This window comes from Sus scrofa, chromosome 2, assembly GCF_054392235.1.
Source record: "Sus scrofa isolate SSC_HxYL_T2T_F1_AM1 chromosome 2, Sscrofa_HxYL_maternal_Yorkshire_Landrace_v2.0, whole genome shotgun sequence".
Lineage (NCBI taxonomy): Eukaryota > Metazoa > Chordata > Mammalia > Artiodactyla > Suidae > Sus > Sus scrofa.
In genome coordinates, this window is record NC_139384.1 from 132,239,975 (window position 1) to 132,267,579 (window position 27,605).

At 35.9% G+C, this 27,605-nt stretch overlaps 1 protein-coding gene and 1 long non-coding RNA gene across 3 annotated transcripts in view; both read left to right on the forward strand.

The window, feature by feature from the left end:
• The window catches only part of LOC110259775 (uncharacterized), a 1,242,567-nt gene that overhangs the window by 876,689 nt on the left and 338,273 nt on the right, over positions 1-27,605 (forward strand). The window lies entirely within an intron of this gene.
• LOC146405700 (uncharacterized) lies at positions 13,942-19,001 on the forward strand. The gene is made up of 3 exons (XM_085014347.1): positions 13,942-14,157; positions 14,240-14,314; positions 15,113-19,001. The coding sequence occupies exons 1-3, from the start codon at positions 14,025-14,027 to the stop codon at positions 15,250-15,252; spliced, it is 348 nt and encodes a 115-aa protein (XP_084870473.1). The 5' UTR covers positions 13,942-14,024; the 3' UTR covers positions 15,253-19,001.

Here is a 27,605-nt window from a genome sequence, read left to right on the forward strand (position 1 = left end):
ATGCTAGAGGACATAGTGCTATCTTTCCCACACTGATAATAAAACATACTTAAGAGTGTGCTTGGCATATAGAAAGTGTCTAATAAATTAAATAATGGCTCTTCTTGTAATAATGAGACCAGTCTTGGAGAATGTATTGATAAAACATTTTCCAACTTCTCCCAGGCAAAGTCTCCTTTTCAAATCTGCTCCTTTGTCCATCAGATGAGCACACAAAAATAAGTGTACACAATGTGAGAAGTGAGATTTTCTTGCTACTTTCCCATGATAAAACTATAAACCTCAAAAATATTGTAAACCTGTGACAGTATGAAGTTACCTACTTTTACTTCTGACTACTTAACACATTAATTTGTATAAAAGTTGCCTACAAGCCAGCATTTATTATAGAATATTTCATCAACTCAGGTTTAGGTGTTATTGAACATTAACAAAATGACATCATCAAGATGGTCTGTGTGTTTTCCACCAAATAAAAGGGCCAATAAAATATAGGGACATAGAAAGGAAAATGAGTTTGTCAGTACTATAAGATTTCCTTGGGGAGGGAATTCACTGAGGCTAAAGCAGAATAGGTATCTTCATCCAAAGTAAAACGGCCATTTCTGAGATGGACTTGGCTAGAAACATTGGGAAAATAGCCTCCTTTTTTTCCTCTTTAGCTTTATTAAGGTCTAATTGTCAAAGAAGCATTGTATGTAGTTAAGATATACAGTGTTATATTTTGAGATACATCGTGATACACTATAAAACTATTACCATTATCATGTTCATTATTTTCTCTGTCACCTCATATTGTGACCATGTTCTTTGAGTACAGTGAAAACATACTACAAAGTCAGTACTAAGCTACTCTCAGTAAATTTCAACTATCAGATATAGTATTATTAACTATAGTCTCTATGCTATGCATTAGATCTCCAGAACTTATTCATCCTTCATAGATGAAACTTTGTGTCTTTTGACCAACATGTCCCATTTTTTCTATGCTCCAGCCAGGAGCAACTATCATTCTAGTCTCTGCTTTTATGATTTTTTAAGATTCCACATATCAGTGAGATTATATACTTTTTTTTTTTTTTTTTTTTTTTTTGTCTTTTTGCTATTTCTTTGGGCCGCTCTCGTGGTATATGGAGATTCCCAGGCTAGGGGTCTAATCGGAGCTGTAGTCTATGCCAGAGCCACAGCAACATGTGATCCAAGCCATGTCTGCAAGCTACACCACAGCTCAAGGCAATGCCGGATGGTTAACCCACTGAGCAAGGGTGGGGACTGAACCCGCAACCTCATGGTTCCTAGACGGATTCGTTAACCACTGCGCCACCATGGGAACTCCGAGATTATAGACTTTCTAAAGGAAGTAGCCTGTTTGTAGTAGCAGGCAAACTTCCAAATGTGCTGATATCTTCTGCTGAGAAAGAACAAGGCAGGTGTGTGGAGACCAGAAATATTAAAGGGTGACAAGCAGAGAAATATTATGTGGAGGGAAATTGGAAAGGACCACAGAGCTAGCTACAGAGGATAACAGGTTTGACCCTTTAAAATTATGACCAGTGCTTCCTCTTGCGAGTTTCATTGGACTTTCATATGTTTTTCTTTCCACATTTTTTTTCATCAACATAACCTTCAAATCAATATGATTATTTTTCTACTTTTACCTCACTATAGACCAGACTTTCCCTTGTGGCATTATTTCCTGCTGCTGAAAAATGAAAACACACACACATACATATAGAAACATTTTTACATTTTTATGTGATTTGACAACAACATTGCTCCGAATTTCTCCCATACTGCTATTTTAGCATCTGCAAGCATTTGGCATCATGATTCTCATAAAAAAAAATACTTCACATCCTTCTAAATTATACAGAGGTTATTGAGATATTACAATGCTACATCTGCTTTGATTCTAATAAATTCCAGACAAAGAGTGTTAAATCCAAAATGTCTTTCTTCGATATTCCAATGTCATGTCTAGAGGAAATATTCATTGTTTTGGGTTCTCTTGATTTCCTCCAGTTCCCATCACAAGCAAGTGGATTTGAATGCAAAGAGAAGATGAAAGGAATACTCCTTAGTCCTAGGACAATGCTGAGAAAAGAGGCTGCAATAGTAAGAAATGGAAAAGGAAGTTTGGAAGAGAGAATGATGACACCTTGAGTTGGAAATTTTCAGAATGTTTTCATGTTATAGATACCCTTTTTCAGGTACCTGTGTGTACATCGCAATTATAGGTACTTAATATTTTTCCTCCCAGCAAATATATATTTTTTTATTTTCCCACTGTACAGCAAGGGGATCAAGTTATCCTTACATGTATACATTACAATTACATTTTTTCCCCACCCTTTGTTCTGTTGCAACATGAGTATCTAGACAAAGTTCTCAATGCTACTCAGCAGAATCTCCTTGTAAATCTATTCTAAGTTGTGTCTGATAAGCCCAAGCTCCCAATGCCTCCCACTCCCTCCCCCTCCCATCAGGCAGCCACAAGTCTTTTCTCCAAGTCCATGATTTTCTTTTCTGAGGAGATGTTCATTTGTGCTGGATATTAGATTCCAGTTATAAGTGATATCATATGGCATTTGTCTTTGTCTTTCTGGCTCATTTCACTCAGTATGAGATTCTCTAGTTCCATCCATGTTGCTGCAAATGGCATTATGTCATTCTTTTTTATGGCTGAGTAGTATTCCATTGTGTATATATACCACATCTTCCGAATCCAATCATCTGTCGATGGACATTTGGGTTGTTTCCATGTCCTGGCTATTGTGAATAGTGCTGCAATGAACATGCGGGTGCACGTGTCTCTTTTAAGTAGAGTTTTGTCCGGATAGATGCCCAAGAGTGGGATTGCGGGGTCATATGGAAGTTCTATGTATAGATTTCTAAGGTATGTCCAAACTGTTCTCCATAGTGGCTGTACCAGTTTACATTCCCACCAACAGTGCAAGAGGGTTCCCTTTTCTCCACAACCCCTCCAACACTTGTTATTTGTGGACTTGTTAATGATGGCCATTCTGACCTGTGCGAGGTGGTATCTCATGGTAGTTTTGATTTGCATTTGTCTTATAATCAGCGATGTTGAGCATTTTTTCATGTGTTTCCAGCAAATATTTTTAATGAAGCATATTCAATGTTTGCCCTTGGTCCACCCCATAAACTACCTTCTTCCTATGAGTACTTAAAAGACATGTAAGATTAGAAAGTGGTTCCTATAGAACCAAGTAATGTGATTCTTTTTTTTTTTTTTTTTTTGGTAGGGCTTTGGCCTTTCCTTTTAACATGAAATGTATTTCTTATAAATTATTTACCTTACTCTTTTCTTACAACTTTATATTGGGCACAAAACCTTTAAGAGAAGTATCTTAGGGGTAAGTAATCCTGGGAGTAAAAAACTAAAGCCGTCATAAAGCTGGACCTAAAAATGTGTTTTCTGACCAGCTTTTCTACATTAACTTTCAGATATTTCTGGACAAGTTACATTGTTTTCCTGAATCTCAGTAGCTTGAATAAAACAATTGAAATTTAACCACATGAGAAATAGTCTTTTTGTATCCCTGCCCTAGTAATTGCCACATACCTTTTCTCTACAATATTCTCTACAATAAAATATATCTGAGAGATATATTTTAGCAAATGAAGAAAATGGGTCTGAAGCAGCCTTATCAATATGCTTAATTTCGCTCAAGACTACAGAATGGAGCAAGGATTTGAAGTGAGTGCCCTCTGGCTCTGAAAACCAGGGTACTTTTACTAGGCTGTGGTTATCAGCCCTTAGATGGGAAAGGAGATAGCTATCAGCCCTAAAATTCTATCATTATTTAGGTAAAGATTCTTGTCTCCAAAAAGTACAGTTCAAAAACTTTAAAAATAAGCATTTATTGAATGCTTGTTTATGCCAATTGAAGGAACTGAAGATAAAATATATCTACTTCTTTTTTAATTTTTATTTTTTGAAATTTTATTCAACAATAGTTAATTTACACATTATGTTGTAATTTTTGCTGTACAGTAATGTGATTCAGTTATACATGTACACATATCAACTCTTTTTCAGGTTCTTTTCCCATATAGATTATCATAGAATATTGGGTAGATTTCCCTATGATATACAGCAGTCTTCCATTCCATATACCTCAGTGTGCACAAGCTAATCCCAAACTCCCAGTACATCCCTCCCCTCACCTGTCCCCTTTGGTAACCTTAAGTTTGTTTTCAGAGTCTATAGTTTATTTCTGTTATGCACATAAATTCATTTGTATCCTTAAAATATTCCACATATAAGTGATATCATATGATGTTTGTCTTTCTCTTTCTGACCTATTTTGCTTGGTATGATAAACTCTAAGTCCATCCATGTTACTGAAAATGATATTATTTCATGTTTTAAGGCTGAGTAATATTCCATTGCATATATGTACCACATCCGTTCCTCTGTCAACAGATATTTAGGTTGCTTTCATGTTTTGGCTACTTTCAACATTACTGCAATGAGTATTGGGGTGTATGTATCTTTTTCAATTATAGTTTTGTTTTGTTTTGTTTCTTCTGGATAGATGCACGGGGTGAGATTGCTGGATCATATGGTAGTTCTACTTTTAGTTTTTTGAGGAACTTCTGTACTATTTTCCATTGTAATTGTACCAGTTTCCATCCCCATCAAGTACATAGAAGAGTTCCCTTTCCTCTGCACCCTCTTTAGCATTTATTGTTTGTAGACATTTTGTTGCTGGCACTTCTGGCTGGTGTAAGGTTACAACTCATCAGAGTTTTGATTTGCATTTCTGTAATAGTTAATGATGTTGTGTATCTTTTCATCTTTTTTGGCAATCTGTGTGACTTTTTTGGAGAAATGTCTATTTAGATCTTTGTAATTGGGTTGCTTGTTTTGGGGTTTTGTTTTGTTTAGATTGAGTTACATGAGTTGTTTGTATATTTTGGAGATTAATCCCTTGTCAGTTGCTTCATTTCCAAATATTTTCTCCCATTCTGTGAGTTTTCTTTTTGTTTTGTTTAGGGTTTCATTTGCTATGCAAAATTTTTAACTTTAATTAAGTCCCATTTGTTTATTTTTATTTTCATTAATCCAGGAGGTATATCTGAAAATACATTGCTGTGGTTTATGTCAGAATGTTCTGCTATGTTTTCTTCTAAGAGTTTTATAGTATCCAGTCTTATTTAATCCATTTTGAGTTTATTTTTGCATGTGGTCTTAGGGAGTGTTCTAATTTCATTCTTCTACATGGAGCTGTCCAGTTTTCCAGCACTGCTTATTGAAGAGACTGTCCTTTATCCATTGCATATTATTGCCTCTTTGTTGTAGATTAGTTGACCATAGGTGCTTGAATTTTTTGTTTTTGTTGCTGTTATTTTCCATTTTTGGCTGCCCCATAGCATATGGAGGTCCTGAGCCAGGGACCAGATCTGAGCTTCAGTTGTGACTTAAGCCACAGCTGCAGCAATGCAGCATCCTTAACCCATTGTGCCAGGCCAGGAACTGAACCTGTGTTCCAGCATTCCCAAGACACTGTTGATCTCATTGTGCCACAGTAGGAACTCCTATATCTGGGTTTTCTATCCTGTTCCACTGACCTATATTTCTGTTTTTGTACCAGTACAATACTGTTTTATTGACTACAGCTTTGTAGTATAGTCTTAGGTCAAGAAGCTTGATTCTTCCAGCTCCATTTTCTTCCTCAGGATTGGTTTGGATATTCAGGGTCTTTTGCATTCCCATAAAAATTTTTAATTTTTTTTTTTTACTGTAGTGCTGTGAAAATTCACACTGGTAATTTAATAGGTATTGCATTGAATCCATAGATTGCCTTGGGTAGTATAGTCATTTTGGTAATATTGATTCCCTCCCATCCAAGGACAGGGTATATCTTTCTATATGTTTGTATCATCCTCAGTTTCTTTCATCACTGTCTTATAGTCCTCAGATTATAGGTCTTTTGCCTCCTCAGGTAGGTTTATTTCTAGATATTGTATTCTTTCTGTTGTGGTGGTAAATGGGATTGTTTTCCTAATTTCTCTTTCTGATCTTTCATTATTAGTGTATAGGAATGGGAGGTTTCTGTGTATTAATTTTGTATCCTGCAACTTTACTGAATTCATGGATGAGCTCTAGGAGTTTTCTGATAGCATCTTTAGGATTTTTCTCTATGCAATATCATGCCATTTTCAAATAGTGGCAATGTTACTTCTTTTCCAATTTGGATTATTTTGCTTTTTCTTCTCTGATTTCCATGGCTAGGACTTCCAAAGCTATGAATAAAAGTGACAAGAGTGGACATCCTTGTCTTGTTCTTGATCTTAATGGGAATTCTTTCAGCTTTTCACAATTGAAAATGATGTTAGCTGTGGTTTGTCACATATGGCCTTTACTATGTTCAGGTAGGTTCTATGACCACTTTCTCAAGTTTTTTTTTTTTTTATCATAAATAGGTATTGGATTTTGTCACAACTTTTTCTGCATCTATTTAGATGATTGTATGATTTTTATATCTACTTATTAAAAGAGAGAGAAAAGTTAATTTTTCATTGCATTTGAGGAATATAAGAGTATCTATTGGAGAAGGCAAAAAATACATTTAAAGAACTACAATGCAACATGTTGAATAAATGGATATTAGACAGACACTTGTCACTCTCTTATATTATGGTAATGGGCTTTATAATCCCCTTGAGAAAAGAGACACTCTATTGCTCAAATATTGCATTTTCGATAGAACTTAGTGTTTGAATGAGCATTCACCATGTTGCTAAAAGAAAAGTAAAATTGTTAAAATAGCTGTTATTTGACTATATCAACCACACTTCAATCAAATAAAATTACTTAATTTTTAAAATCTTTACTCTAGATTTTAAAAGTGAGCTAAACAAGAGTTGTTGTAGGAAAATACCTATATATGGTGTACAAGCTTTGCAGAGAATCAAAAGCTAGACATCCAAAGCCACTGGGGCCTGGGAGTTTCAGGGGAAGTGGAAAAGGTCCTGTGATAATTTCAATTAGGTAGACAGGAGCAGATAAAAAGCAATTCAGGCAAAGTTCTAAAAGAAATATATTTTGATAATTAAGAATAATCAATGGACTATTAAAAGACAGAAGTAGCAGTTGTAAATAATAAAGGTAAGAATTCAAACTTATGAAAAATTTGAAAACAGTTTTTTTATTGATAGCCAAAATATTCCCTGCAAGAGAGTACTCATGTTAAGCTAAGTTTTTTAAAACAATTCATCCTTTGAGTGGGAGAGCATGAGGTTATCAAGCCTCATTGAGAGGATCCTTGTATAGATTATTTTGCTAGAAGCAGTGGCTGAGAGTACTGTGAAAAGAGAATGCAATTTTTGCAAATGACCATAGCAATGTATTTTTGAAGTGCTACTTCAATCCATCCGTATTAGATGACTATTTTTAAAAAAAATATTAATTAATCTTAACCCATTATAAAATCCAATAAAGTAGGAAAACATGAAATAAAAACATAAAATATAACCTATTTTTTTAAAAAAAATATGATACTCAGTTGACATAAAAATACCTGTCTAGTTGTTATAAATCCCCTAATTTTTTCTCTCAATATCTATACTTAGATTGTCATGGACTAGGAAATTTCAGACTTCTCTAGACCATTCTTTGAGGAGTGCTGGGTTAGTCCACTGCCATTGTTTAGTCAAGATAACCTTAGCTATAGTAACAAATAAATCCCTAAATATAAAAAGGCCCAAACATAAAAGTCATTTATTTCTTCCTCACAACAATCCAAGGTGGCACTCCTCCATGTGATACTCTCAGAGTCAAGATCATTCCATCTGTCGACTTTACCATGCCTAGGTGCCCAGTATGGTGTCTTAATCCAAAAATGGGAAGAAAGCATGCAGAGGCACTTGCCTCTTAAAAAAAACCTTGGTTCAAAAGAAACACATACCATTTCTGCTCATAATGGTGAAAATAGGTCTGTGCTCACCAATAGACACAAAGGAGTTTGGGCACCATCATTACTAACTGGACAGCCACCCCCCATTAGTAATTATCATAGAAGAGGGAACATGAGGTTTGTTGGACAGCCAGTTCTTTTTGCCTTGCCTCAACAAAAACTGATCATTGTCTTGGCTTCAATCTTCTGTTAACAAGAGTAATGATGACCATTATCATAATGATAGGAAAAAAGTCAATATTTCTTGAGAATATCCCATACACCAAGAATAAAGCTAACAATTTTTAGTCATGATTTTAAGTAAATAAATAGACGTTTGGGTCCATTTCCTTCTGAGTGAGCTAATAAAAGGAATTTTTAGACTCTTAGAGCTGAAGTCTCAGTTTTAGAAGAAAACCACTCATGAAAGAGCATGTACATATCCTTCCTTTGTTTTTTATTGCTTCCAATGGTGAATTTATCAGTAGGAACACAAGATTTTAAACATACGCCAAAGGTTGTAAAGGAAGATTCTCTGGCTTGTATAGTGTTTGGGATTGATGAGTGAATGAATTAAAGCAGTGCTATTTTTCTTTCCATTTGGCTGGGAAATTTATAAGACAATGAGAAGTCTTGTATATTTTGACATACTTTCTCTATGATCATTTATCAACATTCCAGGCTGGATAGGGCATAAGGAAAATTTCCACAGTTAACAAGTCAAAGAGTCATTTGATCTAACTGGGAAAATAATATCACATGGTTTCCAAGGAGAATTTTAAATCATCTTCCCAAACTGATATTTTTCTTTTCTTTCTTAAAAAATATTATTTTTATTTTTTTTATTTCTTAAAAATGTATTTTACATGGAGTATTCTTAATTTAACATCACAAAAAATAAATATGTCTGAAATGAAATCGGAAGTAGGAAGGGAGAAAATAAAATGGATATAAACTTACTTTTCCCTGTACTATCTTATTGTTCTCACCTTAGTGTGGAGTGAAAGCCAGAGCTATATTTTAGCTCCATTCATGCATCAGCAAAATCATTTGAGGAGGCATTCTGCTTGTGTGTGTTGTTGATTCCATTTTAACAAAAAGAAAAATTCAGATAAACTACAAAATTGTAACTTTTCTTGACACCATCAGAGTAGAGGTCAAAAGAAACTTTAGGGTACCAAATTAAATAAGATGACATTACGGAATTGCTGAAGTATTTAAGTTACATATAGTAACAAAAACACCCACAAATTTAATTATTCACCTGATGGACTTTGTGACTTAATCCCCATAAACTCTAATAGCCTAATAGAAGAGGCATGCCCATTTCTGGGATTAAATGCTATTAACTTAAATCTCTCCTGTCCTTCTACATATAATATACAGAGTTGTTTTTTTTTAATTAAGACTCATGAAAAAATAGGAAAAAGGAACCACTTTTAAATGATAAAGCAGCTAACAAAAATTCCAAGAAAACCACTTGGTTAGAATTATTCAACAGTGGCTACAAAAGCTACAATTGGCTACAACTCCATAGAATACATTTTATGAACTGTCAATGAACTATAAATAAAGTGACAGACTTGTAGAAAGAAGCCATACAATGTGATAACACATATTACCTACAATATTTGTCTTGAAAATGGTTCAAGACCTTTACATAGTTTTAAATTGTACCCTAGGAACCTTTTGAAAGACATAATCTTTTAGGTTAGATTGAGTCACCTCAATTGATTATGAAGAAAATAGGAAGTTAAAACTCAGTGAAAAGTGGGTTACTTTACCTCTTATAAAACACATTTTTTGTACAAAAGTTCTTAAAAGAAGACGTACCTTTTTACCCAGAATTTCACATTGTAAATCTAAAAAAGGAAAAAGTAAATTTTAAAATATATGAGAATATTTATAGGTATTAATTTTAATAGTAAAAAGTTTGAAATATATTAAATTTCTTATAATGTACAAGTTATTAAAATTATGAATAACATCAATGAATTGTGTTGTTCTCTTTAAAAATCACTAAAAAGATTGTATGTTAACATGCAAATGCTGAAGACAGTAATTTGTTGATAAATATTCAGAAAAACGCAAAGTTAGATGATAAATGTGATTAAGTTAAAAACAAAAATATACACTCATAAAAATATGAAGGAACTTTCATTTTTTAATTCAGTGAATTTTGTTATAATTATACAACCATCATCACAACTGAATTTTAGAACATTTCCATTCCAAACCATCAGTCCTTCCCTCTCCCCAAAACTGTCCCCTTTGGTAATCATTAAATTTTTCAAAATCCATAAGACTGTTTCTGTTCTTCACATAAATTAATTTGTATCCTTTTTTAAGATTCCACATATCTGTGATAGCAAATGATGTTTGTCTCTCACTGTCTGACTAGCTTTACTTAGCATGATAATTTCTCGATCCATCCATATTGCTGCAAATGCTATTATTTCATTCTTTTTTATGGCTGAGTAATATTCCATTGAATATATGTACATTTTCTTTGTCCACTCCTCTGTCAAAGGACATTTAGAGTGCCTCCATGTCTTGGCTGTTGTCAGTAGTGCTGCAGTGAATGTTGGGTTACACATATCTTTCCCAGTCATTGTTTTTTCTGGAGAGATGTCCTGGAGTGGGATTGTTGGATCATATGGTAATTCTACTTTTAGGTTTTTGGAGAATCTCCACACTAGTAGTTGGACCAATTTATATTCCAACCAACACTGTAATAGGGTTTGCTTTTCTCCACACCCTCTCCATCATTTACTGTTTGTAGACTTTTTAATGATGGCCATTCTGGCTGGTATATAGTAGTACCTCATAGTAGTTTTGATTTGCATTTCTCTAATAATTAATGATGTTGAACATCTTTTCATGTGGTTTTGGCCATCTGTATGTCTTTTTTGGATAAATGTCTGTTCAGATCTTCTGCCCATTTTCTGATTTTTTTTTTTTGAGCTGCAGGAGGTATTTATATATTTTGCAAATTAATACCTTGTCAGTTGCTTCATCGCAAATATTACCTCCCATTCGGTGGATTATCTTTTTGTTTTATTTAGGGTTTCCTTTGCTGTGCAAAAACTTTTAATTAGGCCCCATTTGTTTATTTTTGTTTTTATTGTCATTACTCCAGGAGGTGGATCTGAAAACATATTGTTGTGGTTTATGTCAGAGAATGTTTGGCCTATGTTTCCTTTAAAAGTTTTATCTCATATTTAGAAATATATTAGTGTATTCAGTCTTATATTTATATCTTATATTTGGATCTTTAATCCATTTTGAATTTATTTTTGTGTATGGTGTATGGGTCTTATATTTAGTATCTGGTCTTACATTTAGAGCTTTAATCTACACCACAGCCACAGCAATGCCAGATCCAAGCCACATCTGCAACCTACACCATAGCTTATGGCAATGCCAGATCCTTAACACCCTGAGTGAGGCCAGGGATCAAACCAGCATCCTCACGGATGCTAGTCAGATCGTTTTCCACTAAGGCACAATGGGAACTCCAATTTCAATTTTCATAAATTTATTGAGGCTGGGTTTATGGTCCAGAATATGATCTATCCTAGAGAATGTTCTGTGTGTACTTGAGAAGGATGTGTATTCTGCTGCTTTTGGGTGGAATATTCTATAATTATCTATTAAGTCCAACTGCTCTAATGTATCATTTAAAGCGTGTGTTTCCTTCTTTCTTGTCTGTATGATCTTTCTTTTGCTGTATGTGAAATATTAAATTACCCCACTAATATTGTGTTGTCAATTTCTCCTTTTAAGGCTGTTAGCAATTACCTTATCTATTGAGGTCCTCCTATGTTGGCTGTGTATATATTTACAATTATTATATCTTCTTCTTGGACTGATCCTTTCATCATTATGTGATGTCCTTTTGTGTCTCTCGTAACATTCTTTATTTTTAATGTCTGTTTTGTTTGATATGAGTATTGCTACTCCAGGGTTTTTTTTTTTATTATTATTTCTGTTTTCATGGAATCTTTTCTTCCATCCTCTTACTTTTAGTTTGCATGTGTCCCTGGAACTGAAGTGGATTTCTTGAAGATAGCATATATGTGTCTTGTTTTTGTATTCATTCAGCCTGTCTATGTCTTTTGGTTGGGGCATGCATCTCCAGTATCCTGCATTTGTAGCCTCCTTTTCTCATGATTTCTGGATTTGGTAGCATATTTGTGTGTGGATGATTTCCTATTCTTCCTGTATGTTTGCCTTTACCCTAAGCTTTGTCACTCGTAGTTTTCTTGTTTCTATTTACGGCCTTTTCTTTTTTTTTTTTTTTTTTTTTTTTTTTTGTCTTTTTGCCTTTTCTGGGGCCGCACCCATGGCATATGGAGTTTCCCAGGCTAGGGGTCTAATCAGAGCTGTAGCTGCCAGCCTATACCAGAGCCACAGCAATGTGGGATCTGAGCCACATCTGTGACCCACACCACAGCTCACGGCAACGCCGGATCCTTAACCCACTGAGCAAGACCAGGGATTGAATCCACAGTCTCATGGTTCCTAGTCAGGTTCGTTAACCACTGAGCCATGACGGGAACTCCTATTTATGGCCATTTATTTACCAGCTAGAGAAGTTCCTGTAGTATTAGTCGTAAAGCTGGTTTAGTGGTGCTGAGCTCTCTTAGCTTTTGCTTGTCTATAAAGCTTTTGGTTTCCCACTCAAATCTGAATGAGAGCCTTGCTGGGTAGAGTAATTTTTTTGTTTTTACTTTTTTTTAATTAAAAAAAATTTTTTTGCTTTATTTTAGGGCTGCACCTGTGGTCTATGGAAGTTCCCAGGCTAGGGCACAAACAAAAGCTGCAGCTGCTGGCCTCTACCACAGTCAGAGTAACACTAGATCTGAGCCACGTCCCTGATCTATGCCACAGCTTGCAGCAACACCAGATTCTTAACCCTGAGCAGGCCCAGGGATCGAACCCACATCCTCATGGATACTACACAGTTTCTTTTCCACTGAGCCACAAGAGGAACTCCAAATATTCTTGGTTGGAGGTTTTGCCCTCCCATCACATTAAGTATATTGTGCCACTTCCTTCTAGCCTGCAGATTTTTTTCTGAAAAATTAGTCAATAACCTTATTGGGGTTCCCTTTTACATTATTTGTTTCTTTTCCCTAGCTGGTTTGAGTATTATCTCTTTGTTTTTAGTTTTGGTCACTTTGTTTATGTGTCTAAAGGTGTTCCTCCCTGGGTTTATTTTATGCGGTATTTATTGTGCTTCCTGGATTTATGATTCCTTTCCCATATCAGGGAAGTTTTCAGCTGTTATCACTTCAAATATTTTTTTTCTGTCTCTTTCTCTCTCTCTTATCTTTGTGGCACCCATATAATATAGATGTTGGTGCATTTAAAGTTGTCCCAGAATTCTCTTAGACTGTCTTCATTTCTTTTCAATCTTTTTGTTGCTGTTGTTCTATGTCGGAGATTTCCATCAGTCTGTCTTCCACCACACTTATTCGTTCTTCAGTTTCCTGTATTTTGCTGTTGGTTCCTTCTAGCGAACTTTTTTTTATTTCAGTAACTGTATTTTGCATCTCAGCTTGCTTAATCTTTAAATCTTCTATTTCTTTGTTTAATGTCTTATTAATTTATCAATCTTTGCCTCCTGTTTATTTCAAAGATCTTAGTCATCTTTGCTATCATTACTCTAAAGTCTTTTTCCATGAAAGTTTCTAGTCTCCAGATCACTTAGCTCTTTTTCTGGGGCTTTTTTCTTGTTTCTTCATCTGGGTCATAATTCTCTGCCTTTTCATTTTGTGTAGATTTTTATGTGGTCTCCTTTTTGCAGGCAAGAGTATTGTAGCTTTTCCTGCTTCTGATGTCTGCCTCTTGGTGGCTAAAGTTGGTATAGGGGCCTGTGGCCAGCTTCCTCATGGGAGGGGCTAGTGCCTTGCCCACTGGCAGGTGAAGCCAATTCTTATCCCTCTGGTGGGCAGGGCTTTGTCTCTTGGTATGATTAGAAGAAGCTGTGTGCCTAGGGGTATTTAGACAGCCTGTTTGCTGGTGGATGGAGCTGTGTTCTCATCCTGTTTTGTTGTTTGGCCTGGGGCTTCTCTGCCCTATGTGTGGGACCAGATGTTTCCAAAATGGCCACCTCCAAGGAAGTTCACACCAAGATTATTCCTGAGACCTCTGCCTCCAATGTTCCTCCCCTGCAATGGGTCACAGATGCCCCCTCTTTTCTCAGGGGATCCTCCAAGATCTGCAGGTAGGTCAGATGTGGCTTTTTATGGAGTCTCTGTTTTGCCCTGAGACCCAGTTCACAAGAAATCCTCTGTGTGCCCTCCTAGGGTGGAATCTGCTTGCTCCAGTCCTATGGAACTCTTGTGCACAAGCCCTGCTGGTCTTCAGTGCTGAATGCTCAGGTGGGGCCTATTCCCTATGCCAGACCCTCACTCATTGGAACCTGATGTGGGTCTCAGAACTTTCACTCCTGTGGGAGAGCCTCTGTGATAGTTATTTTCCAGTCTGTGGATTGCCCACCCATTGCATAAGGGATTGCTTATATTGCATATGCGCCCCTCCTACCATCTTGATTTGGCTTCTTTGTCTTTTGGTGTAGGATATCTTTTCTGGTAGTTTCCAGTCTATTTTGTTGATGGTTATTCAGCTGTTTGTTGTAATTTTGGTGTTTTCATGAGAGAAGATGAGCTCCAGTCCTTCTATTCTGCTATCTTAATCCTGTCTCCTATGAAGGAACTTTTAAATAAGACAATGTTGGTTATTCTAAGACTGATAGTTAATGGATGTGTCCTTTCTTTTCTTTATTTCACTTATTTCTGTGTGGTACTAATTAATGTTTATTTTGCATGAAAAATGTCTTTGAAAATCTTACACTCTCAGTATTTTGTGCCCAGAGTAGTCTAGAGGAGCTTAGATTACAAATTAAGTCATAGATCTGGGATAAAATCTTTATTATTGCCTGAGAAGCAAGGTAAGCTCTCATGAGAAAAGATAACTGGGGTAGAGAGGGCAGTTCAAAGAGAAATATCCCTAAGTTGACTTTAATCAGTAAGTTTGTTCTTGTGGGTCTTCCTCTGTTGCAGGCTGTGGTACATTGCATATATGACAATCAGAACTTTCTCTATTGCTACATAACAAATTACCTCAAAACTTAGCTTAAAACAACAAATCTTGACTATCTCACAATATCTGTGTTTCAGGAATCTGTCTGCAACTTAGCTGGAAGCCTCTGCTCAAGCTCTTTCATATAATTGCAGTAAAGCCATTGGCAGGCCACACCGAAGTCTTAACAGCAGGAAGCATCTGTTTTCAAGCCTGTGTGGTTGCTAGCAGGCATTAGTTCCTAAGCGTGATGGTCTCATTGTAGACTATTTGAGGATCCTTCAGACGTGGAGGCTTGTGATAAGAGACAGAGACAGAGAGACAGATAAAGAATCACCCAAGATGAAAGTCACAATAACCTATTTTTATAACCTAACTTCAGAAGTGACATCATATCTCTTCTACCAAATCTATTATTGAAAAGTGTATCAGTTAGTCTTGCTCACTTTTAAGGGGAAAGAATCACACAAGAGCATCAGAACAACAAGGCCAGAATGACTGGGGGCCACCATAGAGCCTTGTCTACCATAACTTTCCACTTTTCCACTACTATGGTTCACCCTGGTCCTGTAGGAACTCTTGGCCCTTTTCTCCCTGTCTTATACCTAAATGTAAACACATGTATGAATATGACTGTTTCTAGTATTGATTAATGACATAAACACATTGATATTTGAAGACAGATTTCTTATTGAATGTGTCCAGTAGCCCTCTCTTTTTAATTACTTTTTTTTCTGAGTGATGAAAAAAAATATCAGTTGTTTGAAGGTTTCTAAGAAAACCATTATGTCTAGCTATTTATATTAGATAATTGATCTAAAATAAAAGGAAAGAGATAATGAGATGATCTGTGTGAAGGGTAGGATAAAAGCAGTCATTATTTATACAATGGCATGAAAAATATATCTTGATGACTAAATGTCTAAAAATATAAAGTATGTTCATAAATGTAATCCAATGTGTAGGCAGTAGGTGCTTTAGGTAATCTTAGTCTTCCCAGATATTTCTTGTTCCTAAAATAGAAATTAAGCAACATAACCTAGAACCCAAATTTAAACCCTAGGGGATTAAAAAAATAACCTAAGATCCAAATAAATAGTTTAATTCCACAACAAGAATGCATAGGCTTATTATTCATGTAAGACTCTCTTGGATTACCTATGTGATCTACCAAAACAGAGCTCTGCAAGTCTGCTCTGATTAATAATTTTGGTTAAATTTATAATTGGCTCATGGGTAGTAACTCTTACTTTCTCCTCCCCTAAATACCCATGCCTTATTTTGAAAGAGCACACTCTTTATTTTGTAGAATTTGCTTATCCATTTGCACCACAGTAGGGAGTTCTCAAGAAAACTGCCATCTTCTTAGGTAACCTCTCTTTTCTCAGTTGTATGGAGTCAGGACACCTGAATCATATTATTTGTTGTGGTTAGTTCTATTGAACATAGCCATTTGTTTGGACTGGGCACTTACATGTGATTAAGAAGTACTAATATGAATTAAATAAAGGGTTAATAAAGTTAAATGGATAATGAATAGGTAGGAAAACTAACATATTATTCTATAACTATAATATATTCATATAGGAGAACAGTTAAAAATGATAGAATAAGAAAAAGTGTTTGGTAAGCCTGCAGAATAATAATATTAATTGTAAAAAGTTATAGCTTTTTGAGAGCTTATTTTATATGCCAGGCACTGAACCATGGCTTGAACATATCTGGATAAAACTTTTTTACAATGACTGCCTTAGTGAATTTTTAACAATCCTCTAAGGTGAGAATTACTATTTTCATTTTACAGATGGAAAACAATCTAGGAAAGCTGACTGCACTTACTTCAGACCATCTAATAAATGCAGAGTCAGAATTTGAACTAAGATCTGTTTAATTCCAATTCTGTATTAAGCACTGAGTACACACTAAGCAGATTAGCTTTGTTCTTTAGGCAGCAGAAATGACCAAATTTTGTTTTTTGTCTACACACGTCGTATATTTGTGTGTGTGTTTGTGATGTATAGAAATTTATTAGAGTAAAGCCTGATGTATGTTAGGAAACCATTCAGGATGCTCAAGCAATGGTCCATGTGAGAGATGATACTGGGAAATGTTTATAATAAGTAAAATTACAGGTCTATGAGTGTCAGGAATTTTCTTACTATCTGTGAAATACAGGGCCAGGTCTTGTATGTATGGTTCACTATGCCCCAGGAAATATATGTGATAAAAATTCTAATCATGGAGTTAAATGTATAGCATGCTTTTACCTTATCAAATGTTATAGCTTTAAACTCATCCTTTCCTCACTGAACATTAAGAGGTGAGGCCCCCAGGAACAGATTCAGTGATGCTATGCTACCCATCTTGGAGTCACATTTAATCTCTGAGTTCATTTCCAGTTACCACTTGTCTCTGTCTCCCAGTTGTCTAGGAAAACATGTCTGTTTGCAGCCTACATCTCATGACTCCTCATTTCTTCCCCCTTGCTTATATTTTGAAATCATCAGAAGATAAAAAATTGATTAATATACTTGATCATAGTCCTGGTGAACACCTTTCTCTCTATTTGATTTTTCTCTATTTCCCCCCAAAGGAGTATAACAAAAACAGAGCAAAGAGAAGTTCAGCTTTGACTCTTTAGCCACAAGCTATGTAACATGCCTGAAGAAATGAGGCAATTTCAACATATGTTATTAAACATCTAGTAGCCATTGTATTAAATCTGAGGAGACACAGAGGTCCTCAACCTCCTTGAGCTTTCAGGTTAGTAAGGGGCAAGTCCATTTTGAATGAGATCCATCACTGGATTAAGACAAAGAATAGTTTTATGCAATAAATCAAGACCACAACCTTTTATTCAAGCCCCATGAATTAAAGCCAGCTTAGAGCCTCATGGACCACTAAGTTCCTCAGAGGAGTCAGTGACAGAAATGGTAGATTTTTTAATGATCATTGCCTCTGTGTGACACTTATTCATCCACAGTGATCATTTGGCTTTACCCTGGGTTATTCATACATCAGCCACCTACCTGGGGATCCTTTCGGTGCTAAGAGCACCAAATAGTAATTTTTCTATTCTCCTGCTCCAAGGAGGTGTACACACCAAAGTCAAAATACAACCTCAAGTGAATTTAAAGGCAGGAGCTTTACCCTATAAAAGAAAAAAGAAAGAACTTTATGGAATCTGACATCAGACTAATTAAAGTATCTATCCACCACAACTTGATATTGATTCAACATTTTGATTAAATATATTAATATCTTTTTTTACAGTAGTGAATTTATGACCATCATAGTCAGACTTTGTGTATAGACTCATAAATGTTCCTATTGACACCAAGGATCTTTCTAGAATTTCTTCACAGGAGGGATTTATGGATGGCAATCTATGTGGGATACAAACAGGTCTATTTCATGAACATTTATCTAACATTTTATATAAATTTTTGAAAAATTATTACTGTTCATTTCAAACAATGGGACAGCTAGTCTAGGACTTGGGAGGGTGCTTTGTACCCTAGTGGGGACACTGCTGCAGCCCACTGCCTTCTTCCACCAGTTACTCCTTAGGACTCTCACTTTGAGACATTATTAGCTATTGTAGGATGTCTAACAAAGTCTGAGTTCATTCACGTTCAACACAACTCAGTCTGGTTTGTAGCTTTACTTTCCAGTCAGTTTTCAATGATTTCATCTACCCAACATCAAACAAACATTCTAACTGAAATTTTCATCAAAATAACAGAATTGGTCATTTGTGACACTAGATAATCATAGCTCAAAGCTACATTGCTGCATTTAAAATAAGCAACCATATTAAAAGCTAATGTGCAATTTAATCATTTGTAAAAAAACAAAGCAAATCATAGCAACTATTTCAGAACTTATCTAGAAATCCATTAGTGGGAATTTTAACTCTTCAGAAATGACATTTTGAATTTTAGCAAATTAATTTTGTGTCTTTGCAATAAACTCTATATACTTGGAAAATAGTGCTCCTCAAATGATCAGGAAATAACTTGTCATTTAGGCAACAAAAAGAGCTAATTTTACTGAGTGCGTACAGCAAACAAACTTTTAATGATAGCTTATATTTACCGAGTGCTTACCATGTGCCTAGCACTGGAAATGGACATTTCATGTATTTTCTCATTATCCAACTTTTGATAAGAAAAACAACATACAGATACATTAAGATATTTGGCCAGGGTAATACATAGGGACTAGAGAAACCTCGCTTCTCTCATCAGCCACCCATTCACTTAATTGCTTAATTCTAGTATATATGTATAGTGTTTTGCTATCACAGTATTTATTGCACCCTAGTATCCTCTGGCATTCTAAATGATTTTTTTAATTGCACATACTAAAATTCACTCTTTGTGCTGTAAAACTTTATAGATTTTCACAAATTCATAGTGTTAAATATCCAATACTGTGATATCATGCAGAATAGTTTCATAAATAGTTTAGCTTCACAAATAAATTATTGGTGGAATAGCAAATCTTTAGCATATATGAATTTCAAATAAATTATATGGATATTATAATCTGAAGGAGATAGAGCACAACTTCTTACTCTTTCGATTGTGAGCTGCACCTAGGAATTTCCTTCTCAGGAGTACAGCAAGGAAAGTGGGTAGGGAAAGGTTAACTTTATAGTAGAGTAACCTAAGGAATACCACTGTAGCCTGGTGATCAGTATCAGCATCAACAGTAAGAAGTTATGTTGACCGCATGTACCCCTGACATGATGTGATGGTAATAGCCCTTTATCTCTGTGGTCTTTCTCCCCCAAACCAATAACCCCAGAATAATCATGAGAAAAGCACTATACAAGACTCAGTTTAGGTATATTCTGAAAAAATATCTAATTGTAACTTCTCAGAATTTTCAAGGTTGTAAAAAACATGGCAAGTCTGAGGAATTGTTAGTCTAGAGGAGCTTAAGGATACAGGATGACCAAACACAATTTGATATCCTGAATAGGTTCCTAGAACAGACAAAATACATTGGGTAAAAGGAAGAAATTATAAATAAAATATAGAGTTTAGATACTAACAATAATAATATATCAATATTAGCACATTAATTTTAACAAATGCACTTTACTATGTCAGATGCTCATTATAGGGGCAAACAGGAAGGCAGTATTTGAGAACTCTCATTACTGTCTTAAACTTTTCTTTAAATCTAAAACATTCTAATATGAAAAGTTTATTTTAAAAAGAGACAAAATATGAAGTACAGCATTTAAAGAAGCATAACTCTGGCACAGATTAACTTCTTGTAAGCTAAATCATTATGCATCCAAGTAGTCATGAGAAATTTCATGGAAAGAAGAACACTTAGATTCTAAACTAGAATTTGAGGAAAAACAGACATGAGCAAATTGGAGGCAAGAAGTCATTCTACCTTAGAAGTGAGTTTTGAGAAATGGTTTAGATGAAAATTTTTAAATATGCTCAAGTAATCAACATATATGAGAAAGACCTGAAATGTAATAGCCATCTCTATTTTCAGGACCATACAAATATTTGAAGTGTGTAATTGGCAAATAAGATTTAGACACATCGAAGCTTCACAGTTTTCTGAAAAAGATGATAGTGCTTCTCAGAGAAGATGTTAATGGATCTGCTGAACTATGTTGGCCAGTAACTCCCCTGAAATAGCTAAGCATTGTGAGATTAGCAAAGGTAATTTTACCTCTCCTAGTCCAGAGATTTTACTGAGTTCTAAATAGAAAACTTATTCAAAGGTGCCAGCTTTTTACACATCTTTGAAAACATTTTATAACAATCCAAAAAAATTTTTTCCCTTGTGGTAATCATTATGTTTCATATTCTTTGCTTCATCAATAGATAAAATCATAGGATATTTTATTTCCCTTCTTCATTAGTCAGAGTTTGAGGTGTTTCTTCTGGCTGACAAGGAGCATTTGGTGGTATCTCTTGAACTTGGGTTTGTAGCCTATAGACAAGCTGTTGGTCTTGTACATTTCCACTGAGCAGCCTTCTCCCATTAATTATAATTTTACCATCAATTTCCTCAGAGTGAGGAAGGAGGGGCATAAAAAAAGTATTGAGACACAAATGCCTTTTGAAACTTGCTCTTTTCATGACTGTTAATAGTCCCAACTTTATGACAGCTGTGATTCTAAAAGAATTAGCCCAAAGTGACAGTAATCCTTTTCATAGAAAACAAAGTAATGAGGGTATGCTGACTTTTGGGAGAAGTTCTGCCATGTCTGAAACCTTAAATTCCAGTAAGGGGTCACATCCTATGTCCAGTTGATTGTGACAGGCAGAGCTCATTCTGAATGGAGAGAATCTTGGCAACCACTGCAGCTAAATCCGTAAAATGGCCTCTAAACTTCCATCTCCTAGTGATTAATTTTTACACAGATTTTTGCTTAATATAGCATCATGAATGCACAGCTGCAGAGGATGTGCAAAACAGCCAAAATTGTACACACTGCAATCTGTGAGGGATTTTGTTCTTTCTTTTTATGTCTGGGGTGTTGTTTCAAACAATCTTATGGATGCAGTCTTTGGCAACCGGCCATTTCTCTAGCACATTCATAAAACAATTGGAATGGCAGTACCTGGGCTCTGTTCACAGAGCGGCATGTAATACAAAACAGCTGCTCTTCTATTGAAACTGTTATCAAGTGTCAGGCTGAGATGTGAGTGGGCCTTGGTTTGAAGATCATTGATGAGTATTGACAAAGTGGGTTTTCAAAGAAGTGATCTGAGGTTCTTCTTGTACTATTGCACAGGAGCTGCCTGTGGGGAGCTCGGGAAGAACTTTATATGTCAGCTGGGGATGCTGTCACAAGGACAACACCATATAGGCTTGTCCTTGTCAGGCAGGATATTCTACAGTGCGTTTGGAGAGTTGATGGTTCCTATGGAGTATAGTTTATAGGATGTCTATGACTGGAAACAGAGAGATCAGGATTTCCAAAGATTCATGGGCCTGTGAGGTAAATGCTCATTTTCTTGAAGATTAAAGATTGTTAACTACATCACTTAGTGACAGTTTGTGTGTGTCTGTGTGTGTGAGAGAGAGACACATACCATTCTATCTTCTATCCATGGCATATTTAGCAAATATTTTAGTAAGCATTCATTACACACCATCTCTATATATACTAAGCAGTGAACTAGAAAAAGAGCTACAAAAAGAATGAAGAATGTCCATCTCTGTCCATATGGAGTTTATTTTTAATGAGGGAGACAGAGTTTCACATAGGAATGCAAAAAAGTTGTAAGGGAAGTATGAACATAGTTTATCCGTCCTTTTATACTCCCAACATACCCACGTTTCTCAGGAGATAGAAGAATGAAACAGCTTCAGAGAAAATAACATTTGAGCTGTTTCTGAAAGAATCAGTGAGTCACCAAGTTGAGCAGATTGAGTGGAAGAAGTGTGGTTGGAGATTTGAGGAGAGAGCTTTTGAGGTCAAAATATTATCTGCAAAGGTGGGGACAAAGCCAAAAAAAAAGTGCTATTTGAGAATAGTAGATTTGGAACAAAAAATGAGGATGGAGCAGAGAGAAGCTGAGATTTGAGAGAGGGTTGTCAATAGATTTTGAGTACTTGTACTGAGAGGTTTGGACATGTACAGCCTGGCCTTGTGTGTTCCTTCATAATAATTCCCTAAATAGGCTCTGTAAAAAAAAGTTTTAATGGAGAATGCATTAGTAGAACGCTGACATATGTCCACATCTTAAGATTCACAATGCATATTTGAAAATAAAAGGCTTAAAGGAGACTTAAAATAAATAAAGCAGTTTAGCTAGGCAATAGGGAGCCAACCAAAAGATTTAAAGGAAGAAACTGTGCCCACAAGGCTTACTTTTAGAAGAAAATTCTACCAGCTTCGTGAAAATGAACTAAAGTAAGGAAGCTTAGGGGAAAGGAGCCATATTAATGAATCCATAGGACAGTGATGAGACTCTGGGAGAAAGAAGTAATAGGGATGCAAAAAGTCAAAAGTGTTTCTCAGGAAATAGAGCATCTTCTCACTGAGAACAATGGTGGATGTAAATATAATACCATGTTTTCCACTGCATCACAGTAAGTTTGTGGAAGCAGTATCTTTCCAGGTTGATGACAGTAAAATGAGCTATCATATATTGACTATCTGCTCCATATTTCACACTGAGCTAGACATGTTAAAACTCTTATCTCCTTTTCTTCTTGTAATTCCAGAGATTCTGTGATTATAGCTTTGGGACTAAGAGCATGCATTGGAGAAGTACTTGTGGCTGCAATGGACACCTCTGTGCAGATGGTTGCAGAGTTGTGTTTAGTAAAACCCATACCCTGCTTGGGGAAGAGGGTCTTTTAATCCTTATGTGGCCATGTTTTAATGACTAGAAAGCTTACTAATAGCAATGGGGAAAGAGAGATATTAGACAACACAGTTTGTAGTCAAGTGTTTGCAATGCTGCTTTATCTTCACAAAGACCTTTCAGCTGGTAAACTCATTTCTTCACAAATTTTCAAAATATCACAATGAAGAATGGAGTCTTCTTAAGAGCCAAACCTGCTGACATAAAGGTCTTGTGCAAGTGTTGGTGCATCCAACTTGATGATATTTTGGATTTTCACCAGGGCCCTGATTTCCTTCATTTCAGACCTAATCATTAAGTCAGTCATAATCTAGTTCCTCAGACTTCAGTGATGGAATACACAGTGAGGAACAAAGGGTGCAGCTTCCTGTGCTCTCACAGAGGGACAATAAAATAACCAACATAGGAGATAAGAGGCTGCCTGGGGACCCCTGAGAGAAAGGATAACCATTTGTGGAAGAAAAATATTTGAAGAAAGTGCACATGCTAAGTAGCAAATTTGGGAAAGGCAGACACAAATAGCATGGCAAGGGTGAAATGTCAAGGGCACTCTTATTCATCTGTTTATTCCACAAAATGTATGAGGTGCCTTCAAGGTGCCATGCTCTGTGCTTATGTCCGAGCAAACTGAAATGTATGAGACATATAATATCTAGTAACCATGTTGATCTGATATTCCCTACCTAGCCCCTACTTGTAAAGACTTAAACAATAGCCTTTTCTTCTTACCAAGGACACCTCTCCAACACCTCACTTGGGGAGCTACCATAGAGAGTGTGGGAATCCAGGGTACTGTTTCTGAGTGTGATCATAGCTGCAGATCATGATGGGAATCAGATTGCCCTACAGCTTAGGAGAGGCTAGAGCCTGGAATCCTTCCTGTTGAATATTTGCTACAGGACGCAGTGATGCTGGTGAGTTCTGATGGCGTCAGAGATATTTTTTAAAACCTTAATGGACTGACTCCTGTTAGCTTGGAATCACTATCATTCCCTCTGAGCCTTGGAGCAGTATTTCCTAGAATCCCCTTCTTGGTGAGGGGAACTACCAAAAGATACAGAAAGTGGAAGAGAAGCAAGTCATTAACCTCTGGAAGTGGTTATAGCCAAGTAAATGCAAACAGGTATGAGACTCCCAGATATTTCCTGGAGAGTTTCTCTTACTTCTTAACAATAAATTGCTAAATAAATAACTGTAGAGGGTATTAGTTAAAGAAAATAATCTAAAGATACATTTAATTATATAATATTGTTTGTGGTAAAACAGCCACACAGAAAGTAAGACTATATTCTGGAAATTGAATTCAGGAATCACTTTTGTTCAAGGATTAATATAGAGATGAAACACTCCACAAATTTATAACAGTATCACAGATAATGTCTCTTTTTCATTGCCCAACAGACTTAGATAAGAAAATGAGCCTCTGGGGAGTTCCTGTTGTGGCACAGTGTAAATGAATCCAACTAGTATCCATAAGGATGTGGGTTCAATCCCTAGCCTCGTTCAGTGGGTGGGGGATCTAGCATTTCTGTGAGCTGTTGTGTAGGTCACAGACATGGCTCACATCCTGTGTCTGTGGTGTAGGCTGGCAGCTGTAGCTCTGATTCAACCCCTACCCTGGAAACTTCCATATGCCACAGATGAGGCCCTAAAAAAAGTAAAAACAAAATAAAACCCTCAAAAAAAACACAACAAAAAACAAGAAGATGAGCCTCTTCAATCAATAATACCTTTTTTTTTTTCACTTTCTCTGACGTTAGGCAAATAATCCTGATTTTGACAGGATATGAGACATTTCTGGCCAAGGACAAGAGGAAGAAGTGTTTCCATGCTCCCAATATAATGAAAAAACTGACTGTACTTTAAGCACCATTGATACTGCTTCAGCTGATCATCCTAAAGGTCAGGACTATATAAGCCAGGTATTTTTGAGGATGGTAGAGGCAGAGGAAGAAGAATGAAAAAGGCCAGAGGAGAAGGACCAAAGACAAACTTAACTCCTTTCCTGATATTGCAGAGAGGTGAGGCCTGAATACCATCAGGATAGCAAGACCACACACTGAGCAAAGACCACTACTTTTTTTTTTTAACCACATCTATGTAGACACCAGTAACTAACTTAAATATATCCAGCTCCAAAAGTATGCACTCTTTGGCATTAACTCCAGTAACTCTATCCATGATGAGAAATAATGAAGGATGTATAATCACAAAATTTGAAAAAACAAACAAACAAACAAAAAAAACATAAGCATTTTAAAACAGGTTTCTGAAAGAAAAATTAAAGAACAGATTTTTCACCCAGTGTAACTTCTTTCCTTGGGGCTGTAGCTGTGCAGTCTTTGAACTGATTTGATTAATGCTAATCTTTAGGATAATCCTCTTTTTAAATGTCAAAGTAGGATCAAGAGGCTAACTGTCTTATTTGAGAGACTCATTCATGGTAATATTTTATAGCATAAAGGTGAAACAGCTAACAAGTCACTAATTGCAAACTATGTGTATTTAAAAGACGTGTCAAAACACTAAAGTGGATTTTTTTAATGGCAAATAAATAAAAGAAAAACTTTCATCCCTGAGACATTTCCACTGCATGGAAAAAAACAAACAAACAAACAAACAAAAACAAACAAAACAAAACAAACAAACAAAAAAAAACCCTCTTGTAGGACCTTGCCAGAGAAAATACATTTTATTCGTAAACATAAAGGGTTCTGTGACCATGGAGCTGAATTGGAATTTTGAGTAATTCCAAAACACAAGTATTTTTTTTTCCCTTCTTTCTATTTTCTATTCCACCTATGAATCCATTTATACTGAAGCCTAAGAAAAAGTTCAAATCATCCCCCAAATCACTAAATGCCTCCGTCTGCACTGACATTAGTTAAAGTTAGACATGGCACCTGATGTGAATCTTGTCCAGCCTGGGATTTTTATTAGGAATCCTGGGTTTTCTTCTGTCGCTCTACAAAAGGAAAGTTAGTCCAGGCCCTTCTCTTCCCAACCACTAAAACATAATGGAGGTTCTTTTATCCTGAGACATCCTTCACTTCCCTCTCTACAGGATGTATGTCCTTGGATCTTTCTTTCAAGGATGAATCCTGAAGGGTTTTAGGAGCTAATTGTCATAGTACTTATAAGTCTAATCACAATGATAAAGAGGAAGTGTTTGGCCTTTACAGTTTTCTAAAGTGCCCATATTGAAAGCATGAAATAGTGTTTCACGAATGCCAAAGAGTGCATACTTGTTCTTTACACTTGATTCAAATGAGGTCTTTTTGAGATCTAATGCTTATTTTGAAAGATTAATGCAGACTATAATCAATACCATCAAACTTGAGCGCTTTACTGCATTTAAAACAGAAAGCCCAAAAGAGAAAGAGAATAATTGGACATTTAAAAATACAGAGTAGGTAATAATGCTTTTGACAGTTAGGGTGCTAATCAGCACCTAGAATGACTTGATAAAAATACATCATTTCTCTTGAAGGTTCAGATTATTCTCAATTCCTATAAGTATGAGAGATACTGGCACAAGGAATACCCTACTCTAGTATCCCCTGATAGGGGTCACCAGCGTGTTTACAGATATCTGCAAGTGTAATCTCATGCACATATAATACTTTTATTGGTGTGTTTTACTGTCTCTCTGATCATCATCAACCTTTCAGACTGCAATAAAAATAGGCCACAATACAGAGATGGACAATGATCAGGAAGCAGTAATAGCCAAGTTGTAAATATATCAAACTTCAGACTTTTAACCATATCTGTTTATTAATTTGGAAATCCCATTTCACCAGCATGCTGCAGAGAGACCAGTTGCATTAAGTTAGAAAGAGCCCAAATACATTCAATACCCAAGAAAGCTTTAGGTACATCTTGAGTTTGTAGAAAAACTTCAAGTAAGCAGGGAGAGCAGTGCAGGTCAGAGGAAGGGCTGGTCTTTGGAGTCTGGCATTCCAGTTTTGAAATCTTATCATGATCCAAGTATATAACTGATCTTGGGCACGTTATTGTTCTTTACTGAGTATCTGTGTCCACATTTGTAAAATGAGCATATTAACACCTAAACTTTTCTAACAACTTGTGTGTATTTAGTAAGGTAAAGACTAAAAAGCATCTCATTTACTAAATAGTTGATGGAAGTATTATAGATGCCAGAAAAATGATACTGGAATCCAGGTTCTTGTTCACCGCGGTCGAAGAATGAACTCTGTGAACACATAGG

What these genes read in the sequence shown, in the direction of transcription:
- LOC146405700 (XM_085014347.1), top strand. Translation starts at nt 14,025, where the DNA reads ATGTTTCCAAAATGGCCACCTCCAAGGAAGTTCACACCAAGATTATTC. An exon ending in GGATCCTCCAAGATCTGCAG is followed by an intron (nt 14,158 to 14,239) that starts GTAGGTCAGATG and finishes GTGCCCTCCTAG; the next exon opens with GGTGGAATCTGCTTGCTCCA. An exon ending in CTTCAGTGCTGAATGCTCAG is followed by an intron (nt 14,315 to 15,112) that starts GTGGGGCCTATT and finishes TCTGTGTTTCAG; the next exon opens with GAATCTGTCTGCAACTTAGC.